Source organism: Nestor notabilis, unplaced genomic scaffold (assembly GCF_000696875.1).
Source record: "Nestor notabilis isolate BGI_N333 unplaced genomic scaffold, ASM69687v1 scaffold21151, whole genome shotgun sequence".
Lineage (NCBI taxonomy): Eukaryota > Metazoa > Chordata > Aves > Psittaciformes > Psittacidae > Nestor > Nestor notabilis.
In genome coordinates, this window is record NW_009914503.1 from 7,080 (window position 1) to 15,584 (window position 8,505).

General features: G+C 54.3%; 1 protein-coding gene across 1 annotated transcript in view; it reads left to right on the forward strand.

The window, feature by feature from the left end:
* Positions 1-8,505, forward strand: part of LOC104412869 (electroneutral sodium bicarbonate exchanger 1-like) — a 12,780-nt gene that overhangs the window by 2,194 nt on the left and 2,081 nt on the right. The window contains exons 5-19 of the mRNA XM_010023696.1: positions 519-707; positions 844-932; positions 1,052-1,209; positions 1,546-1,633; positions 2,077-2,223; positions 2,330-2,421; positions 2,872-3,046; positions 3,189-3,322; positions 4,025-4,270; positions 4,374-4,479; positions 5,367-5,513; positions 6,139-6,252; positions 6,575-6,736; positions 7,504-7,755; positions 8,105-8,173. Coding sequence (XP_010021998.1) covers positions 519-707; positions 844-932; positions 1,052-1,209; positions 1,546-1,633; positions 2,077-2,223; positions 2,330-2,421; positions 2,872-3,046; positions 3,189-3,322; positions 4,025-4,270; positions 4,374-4,479; positions 5,367-5,513; positions 6,139-6,252; positions 6,575-6,736; positions 7,504-7,755; positions 8,105-8,173 — 2,168 coding nt within the window. The remainder of the gene's footprint in view (positions 1-518; positions 708-843; positions 933-1,051; positions 1,210-1,545; positions 1,634-2,076; positions 2,224-2,329; positions 2,422-2,871; positions 3,047-3,188; positions 3,323-4,024; positions 4,271-4,373; positions 4,480-5,366; positions 5,514-6,138; positions 6,253-6,574; positions 6,737-7,503; positions 7,756-8,104; positions 8,174-8,505) is intronic.

The window sequence follows — 8,505 nt, forward strand, 5'->3', positions numbered from 1 at the left end:
TTCCTCACATTATTTGTCTTTTCATTTGCCTTAACATCAGGATATAGGAGTTTGAAAGGCAGAGTTTATCAGTTTATCAGTTGTCAGTTATCACTTATCAGTTTATCAATTTATCGGTTATCAGTTATCAGTTTATCAGTTATCAGTTATTAGTTTATCAGTTATCAGCTTATCAGTTATCAGTCTATCAGTTAGTTATCAGTTTATCAGTTATCAGTTTATCAATTATCAGTAAGTTTATCAGTTATCAGGTTATCAGTTTATTGGTTATCAGTTTATCAGTTATCAGTTAGTTTATCAGTTATCAGGTTATCAGTTTATCAGTTATCAGGCTTTATCAGTTGATCTGGCAGAGGATGGTTCTAGTGAAGGGAAACCCTTCCCTGCGGAGGCTGGACTGTGCTGCAATGCTTTGCTCAGCAAGGCTGAGCTCACCAGGGCAGCCTGCGTGGCACAGGGGCATCGGGGGTCACACCTGGGTCTGCTCTGAGGGCTTCATTTGCCTTTGCCATGGCCAGATATGATCCTGGGCCAGCAGGAGCAGGCTGCAGAGCTGGAGGAGCGCACGAGGGCCCGAGTGCGAGAGGTGCTCCTGAAGAAGCATCACCACCAGAACGAGCGGAAACGAAACAATCTCCTCCCCATCGTCCGCTCCTTCGCCGACGGGAGCAAGAAGCAGTTGGAGCTGCACCTCCTCGACAAGCCAGGTCGGGCTTCCCGCAGGCTCTGGCACCTGGAGAGGGTTTCTGCAATGCTTGGGCCCCGTTAGGCTCGTCCTGGCAGAGGAACAATGTCCCAGCTGCTCCTTGCTCGTCCTTCTGAGCCTCTTCCTTTTTCCTACAGCTCAAACGCTCAGCCCTCATCCTTCTCCCACCACTGCAGAAGCGAAGAACGGAGTGACCCACGAGACCAGCACAATGGACTTAAGCAAGGTGAGGTGCTTGTCGCTTTCCCGTGCCTTCAGGGCCAGATTTGCTGCTTCGGGCTCTGCCGCGGGGGCTGTGGGCTTGGTTCTGGGGGCAGTTCCCTCTGAAACACTTGTCGTGCCCAGGCGGAGCTGCACTTCCTGAAGAAGATTCCCACTGGGGCTGAAGCATCCAACGTGCTGGTGGGAGAGCTGGACTTCCTGCCCCAGCCCATCGTGGCATTTGTCCGCCTCACCCCGGCTGTCCTCCTCTCGGGCATGACAGAAGTTCCCATCCCAACAAGGTCAGAATGGGAAGCACAAAGGGTTTATTATAACACCCCCCCCAACACCATTGGATTGCACGCATCAGCTTGGTGTCCCAAGGGAAGAAGGCCACATTTCTCCCACTCACATCTCCTCACCTTCATTTCTTCCTTCCCGGCTGTATCCTTTAAAGCCAATTTCCCAATGGAAGTTACCCCCAAAGCTCCATTTGTAATCGGGTTTGATGAACTCCCAACTCATCGCCGAGTCGATGCCTACGTGTCCCCTGTGGAGCTGGGAGCTCCTGGGGATTTCCTCGGGCACTCCTTGAGCAAGGACACGTTCTGATCTCTCACTTGGTTTTTCTTGCCCAGGTTCCTGTTTGTTTTGCTTGGACCAGGAGGAAAAGCCCATCGGTACCATGAGATCGGCAGGTCCATGGCTACTATCATGACAGATGAGGTGTGCCAAGATAAGAGACATCTCTGGGTCTTTGTTGGCTTTCTTCTCCTCTCCCTGTCCCCATGGGAAGGAGGAGGATTTGCTGTCCCAGCTGCCTGCAGCAATAACCTACCCTTTGTTCACACCCATGGATTCACCTCACCCCCCATCCTGGAGGTGGAAATCCCGCATCCTGCACCTCATCCTTCTCCTCAGGGTCCCCAGCACGCTCTCCCCAGTGCTGGCACTGCCAGTAAAGCTTCTCCTCTTGCAGCCAAAGGCTGTGATGTGCCGTGGAGGAGATGATTCCATGAGGGATGGGCCGGTTTTCCTTTGGAGGAATGTTTCCTGCCGTTACCAGCAGGACATTCGGGGGGGAAATGATCTTGCATTTAGCCAAGGGCTTCCTGCGCTGGTTTGGGCACCTGAGATGCCCAAACCTGAGGGTTGTCTCCTGTTGTCAGGTTTTCCATGATGTTGCCTATAAAGCCAAGGACCGGGCTGACCTTGTGGCCGGCATCGATGAGTTCCTCGACCAGGTCACGGTGCTGCCGCCGGGAGAGTGGGACCCATCGATCCGAATCGAGCCCCCGAAAAGTGTCCCCTCGCAGGTGGGTGCTGGGGGCAGGGACCCAGTTGACACAGGCACACACCCAGACCAGGAGCAAAACAAGCTCCTCACAAATAGCTGTCTTTATCCAACTCCCATTCCCACAGGAGAAAAGGAAGATGCCAGGAGCGCTTGAGGACAGTACTTCTCACAGTAAGCCGGAGAAACACAGTGGTCCTGAGCTGGAGCGGACGGGAAGGTGCGAGCTTTGACAGTTTGGGGTGGTTTTGCTGTTCACCTCTCCAATCTGAGCATGCATCTTCCCTTCTGGGGTTAGTTGGTTCAGTGCAGGGCTTGGTCCCTTGGGATGGGCAGATGTGGGCTGGTGGATGCAGCCACAGCATCATTGCCCAGAGCTCCCCTTGACTGGACGTGGAGGCAGATGTGTCAGTACCTCCAGGTAGAGCTCTGCTGCTTCTCAGAGCAAGGGTCTGTTGCCATAAGAGGGGATGAGCTCTCAGGTTTGGTCCTTCTCTTTTTGCTGGAGGTGTTTCTGTGTGTCTCGGTTCCTGCTGGGTATAGAAAGGGATGAAGGGGGGTGCTTTTAGCAAGGGCAGTTACTCTATGCCTGTGGTTGCCCTTCTGCAGCCGGAAAAACTCATTGTGTTCTTCCAAGAGCACAGTCCCTTCTTCTTTTCCCTTGGTCCAGACTCTTTGGAGGTTTGATCCTGGATGTGAAGCGGAAAGCGCCGTGGTTCTGGAGCGACTTTCGGGATGGTGTGAGCCTGCAGTGCCTGGCATCCTTCCTCTTCCTCTACTGTGCCTGCATGTCCCCCGTCATCACCTTCGGGGGACTGCTGGGGGAAGCGACCAAAGGCCACATAGTGAGCACCTCTCTCTGTTGGTGGCCCAGGGGAGGACAACACTCAAGCACAAGAATTCACTTTGTGATGGGCTTTGTTTGGGGGTTTTCCTGTTCCATACATATGACGTATTGACTCCCTGCTGCCTCTCTTCCCGGCACAGAGTGCCATGGAGTCCCTGCTGGGTGCATCCATGACTGGTGTGGTGTATTCCCTCTTCGCTGGCCAACCTCTCACCATCCTCGGCAGCACCGGACCTGTCCTTGTGTTTGAGAAGATCCTCTACAAGTTCTGCAGGTGAGGCTGGGTGCTGTGGGAGCTTCAGAGGGTGGCAGTGATGAGGAAAAGGTGGTTTTCTGCTCTTCTTCTTAGTGGTAGTTGTTCGGTCTGGGTTGTTTTCTGTGCCACAATGTCCGTGGCATTGCCCACTGCTGCTCTAGTGCATGAGAGTGCAGGAGTCCTCAGTCTCTGAAGGATTGGATGGGGTGCTTTGGGGTTCTTAGAGTTGAAGGGAAGCAGAGGAGAAATCCACGGATGTGGATGCCCAAGCTGCTGGGGTCTTCTGAGTTTTGATGGTTCTGATGAAAAAGCAGGAGCCTTTTGTGTGAAATGGCTGTTTTCTGTGACAGCCCTTTGGCTGTGATGACTCTGATGGGAGATGATCCACCCTTCTTGCCTCTTAAGCCCCAGCTTGCTGGCAGCAGGTGACTGGGTGCCAAACCAGCCACTTTTGGTGTTAGGGCATCAGGTGGGAGAACACCACCTTCCACAACAGGGTCCTGACCTCCCTTAGCCTCTGGGACATTAACACAAGATAACTGTTAAATAATGGCCATCAATGAATTGGTTGAAGTGCTCCCACCTCTTCCCGAAGGAAAGCACAGCTCGGAGCCTCGTGCTGGCCTTTCCACCCTTGGCTTCCCTTTGGTTCTGGCCTTTCCACCCTTGGCTTTCCTTTGGTTCTGGCCTTTCCACCCTTGGCTTCCCTTTGTTCCCCAGGGAGCACGCGCTCTCGTACCTGTCCCTGCGGGCGTGCATTGGCTTATGGACTGCCTTCTTCTGCGTCGTGCTGGTGGCCACCGACGCCAGCTCTCTGGTGTGCTACATCACCCGCTTCACCGAGGAAGCCTTCGCCTCCCTCATCTGCATCATCTTCATCTACGAGGCTCTCGAGAAGCTGAGCCACCTGCGCGAGACCTACCCTGTGCACATGCACAGCAAGCTTGACCTCCTCACCATCTACTAGTGGGTTGTTTTCCTCCCAGACGGCCACTGCCCCCTGGCAGGAGCTCAGGGCTGCTCCTCCATCGCCTTTCCCTTACCCCTGTGTTGGCTTCTCTCCTCCCAGCTGTAAGTGTGAGTCTCCAACCCGCCCCAGCAACGAAACGCTGCACTTCTGGGAGAGCAACAGGATCAACGTGTCTGGTATTGCCTGGGAGAACCTGACGGTGACTGTAAGTGCCTTGAGCTGCCTCGTGCTGCAGCCACAGGGTCCAGGAGCATCATCCGCTTGGTGCCCAAGTCAGAGCCCTTTGGGTGATGATGGGCTTCAGCCTGTGCTGGTGCTGCTCTGCTTCAATGGAATGTGTGGATTTAACCCCCTTGGTCCTGGAAGGAGAATCCCCTTGTTCAGCCCACCTTGTCCCCAGCACTGTGGGGAGTGATTCTCCTCCTCAACCTGGTTGCAGGACAATGTTTCTGACCAGGAGCAAGGTTTAGTGGGTGGTTTCAGCGCTGCAGCAGCCAGAGGGCTTGAGTTCATGCTTAAGGTGGTAACTGGCTTCCTCAGTTGATTCCTAGGAACTCCAGGCCTTGCTTCCCCCTTCAGTGCTCTCTGCGAGGCACATGCAGAACCCGGAGTGTCTGAGCCACCTCTCGGGCTGTTGCTGCCTGAAGCAGAGCCCAGGCACATGGTGGGAGGCTCTTATGGACATCTCCATCCCCTCCTGGCGAGCTTCTGCCGGCCCCGCACTGGGAAGGGACATTTTGTCTCTTCTCCATTGATACCATGGTTGTCTTGGCCTGCCTTGTTCCCTCTCTCTTTATCCCCGAGTGTCCAGGTTTCCTTCCCCTCTTTGTCTTCCTCAGCCCCAGTTACCCACCATTCAAGCAGAGGATGTGCCATGGGTCTTGTGGTATCATGTCCCATCAGAGCCCATCTCTGCTCTCCTCTGTTCAATGTGTCACTTCTTTGGCTGCTGCTGCTCCTTAAATCTAAACCTCCAGCAGCAGCAGCCACAAGGTCACGGATCTTGGACCAAGATCCTCAACACTCCCAGTTCTCCAAGTTTTCCTTGCTGCCCGTGCCCTGCCTTTGTGTCCTGATGCTCTGTTTCCCCAGGACTGCCGCTATATGCATGGAGAGTTCCGACGCAACGGCCCCTATGCACCTAATGTCCTCTTCTGGTGCTGCATCCTCTTCTTCTCCACCTTTGTCCTGTCGAGCTTGTTGAAGAAGTTTAAAACCAGCCGTTACTTCCCAACCAGAGTAGGTAGAAGATGGTGACCAGCAGCAGCCTCCACTTTGCACAGTGGCTTTCCCGGAGCACTGAGCACTGTTTGTCACCACTTGGAGGTCCCTCACTCATCCCCATGAGTGCAAAACAACCACAGCATTTCCCACCTCCCTCGTGACCTGCCCCTGAGCTGGTTCTTTGTGTCTTTGTGCTGATGGTTGGGTTTTTCCCTTGGGAAATCGGGTCTTCCCTATTTCCCACCCTCTGTGCTCAAGGTGAAAGTTGATTCAAATGTGGAGCTGCCATAGAAGAGAACAATGGTTCTTCCTTTTGAGGTCCAAACGATGCCTCAGTGCCTTACTCCCATGTTAGCTGTGAGCGTGGCTGTAGTGGCGGGCACCAGTCTCATTAGCTTTCAATAGTGCTTTTAAGGGTTGAATTGTCTCAACCCTTTTCCACCTCATTCAACCTGACACCAGATCTCAAAGGGACAATCCCAGCACCAGCATCTGTCCAAGGGATTTGCCTGCATTGCTCAGAGTGGTGGGATTTTGTTAACCAGGATCAATGTTGATGATGCCCCCAAGTCCACCTCCTTCCACCTCCTGTGGTGGCCCTGCTTGCGAGGCCCTTCTCAGCTCTGGTTTCTTGCCCCAGGTACGCTCCACAGTAAGTGACTTTGCTGTCTTCCTCGCCATCGTCATCATGGTGCTCATTGACTTCATGGTTGGGATCCCATCACCGAAGCTCCACGTCCCTCATATGTTCAAGGTACTGGGGGGGGTTTGGGCCTGGAGCAGGTTCCAGCCCCTGGGGATGCCACCACCAGGTGATGCCGGGGCAGGAGATGGTGCTGGTGTGTGACCAGCTCCTCTGCCAGCTCCAAGTGCAATGTTTCCTTCTGGAAGCAAGAAGACAGCCCCTAAACTGGATTCCTCCAAGAGAAGGGTCTATAGGTGCTGGCTGAACCCCATGGAGAGGCTGACATGAAGCCAGGGCTGGGAAGTGCTCTGACATGGGCTTGGAGGGTAACGTCAAAGCCAGTGAAGGTGCTGGGCTGGGAGAGGATGCTGATGTGTGTGCTCTGTTGCAGCCCACCAGAGATGACCGCGGGTGGCTCATCAACCCCATAGGACCCAACCCTTGGTGGACGGTGTTGGCTGCACTCATCCCAGCTCTGCTCTGCACCATCCTGATATTCATGGACCAGCAGATCACTGCCGTTATTGTGAACAGGAAGGAGCACAGGCTGAAGGTCAGGGGCTGCATGGGATGGCCCTAACCCTCTGTGGGCTGCGTGGCTGGGGAGAAGCTCCTGTTCCAAGGGCTTTGGGGCAACGGCAGCCTGTGGGGCAGGAGGCTCTCCTGCATTCATGGTGACGCAGGAGGATGAGTGATCTCATCCACAGAGCCACATATTACTTGCAAGTGGTGGAACTTTACTCGTGGATGAAAAAGAAGAGTCCATTTCTTGCGTTTGTTGGGGTTTTTCTGGAAAGTAGATATCACACAAACTCTCCAAAGCCACTTTGTCTGAGCACCTGCCTGATGCTTGTGTGGACACTGGAGACATCCTTGTTTCCAGCTCTAGATTTAGATTGTCAAGTTGACTTAGAATGGGTTGGGTTGGAAAAGACCTTAAGATCTTCCAGCTCCAACCCCTGCCCCGGGCAGGGACACCTTCCACTAGAGCAGGTTGCTCCAAGCCCCTGTGTCCAACCTGGCCTTGAACACTGCCAGGGATGGGGCAGCCACAGCTTCTCTGGGCACCCTGTGCCAGCACCTCAGCACCCTCACAGGGAAGAGCTTCTGCCTTATCTCCAACCTGAACTTCCCCTGTTTCAGTTTGAACCCATCTCCCCTTGTCCTATCACTCCAGTCCCTGATGAAGGTCCCTCTGCAGCATCCTTGTAGCCCCCTTCAGATACTGGAAGCTGCTCTGAGGACTTGAGCTCAAGTTGAGTTCGAGCCCAACTCGCTCATGTGCTCTGGGATGCTCTGTGTGTTGTTTGCTCCCTGCAGAAAGGATGTGGGTACCACCTGGACCTTCTCATGGTGGCCGTGATGCTGGGGGTGTGCTCCGTGATGGGGCTGCCCTGGTTTGTGGCTGCCACCGTCCTGTCTATCACCCACGTGAACAGCCTCAAAGTGGAGTCTGACTGCTCAGCTCCAGGAGAACAACCCAAGTTTCTGGGGATACGAGAGCAGAGAGTCACTGGCTTGATGATCTTTGTGCTCATGGGCTGCTCTGTCTTCTTCACGTCTGCCTTGAAGGTAAGAGGATAATGCAGAACACCCCACGACCACGAGCTTCTTGGAGGTTGTACAAACATAGTCCCCTCTCTCCGGGCCTGTGGAGTGCAGGAGGAAGAGGTGGTGATCCCAAACCTTGGGGCTTGACCCATGGTGGGCACCAGCCTCCACTGTGCCCTTCAGACCCCACTTTGTCATGCTCGAGCACAGCTTGAACCTGTAGGTTCACCCATGTTTCTCGGTTACAACTAAGTCTTGAAGCCATTGGAAACTGGGGAGCTGGAGGTGGGTTTAGGCAGCACCTGTAGAAGAGAGTGGCCACCCTGACCATGGGCTTTAATCCAATCCATCGTTGTGTTCTTGTTTGCAGTTCATACCAATGCCTGTGCTTTATGGTGTCTTTCTCTACATGGGGGTGTCGTCTCTCAGAGGAATTCAGGTAGGGCCTCGTTGCAGCACGTCTGCCCCCAGGAGCTCAGCTCCATGGAAAACCTGAGGGCAGGCAAGAAATGGGGGTGTTCTGAGGAGGGGAAAGGCTGGTGGAGGTGGAGGAGGAGGTCCATGGGGCGGGGAGGAACGGGCAGGTTGAGCGTGCTCTGCTCCATGGTTTAGGGCAGTGTTTTGGGCACGTGGAAATGGGGGATTCATAGAACCACAGAACCAACCCGGTTGGAAAAGAGATTCAAGATCATCCAGTCCAACCCTTATCCCAGCATTCCCAAGGCCACCACTACCCCCTGGCACTGAGGCCTCGGCTACCCGGGGTGTGCA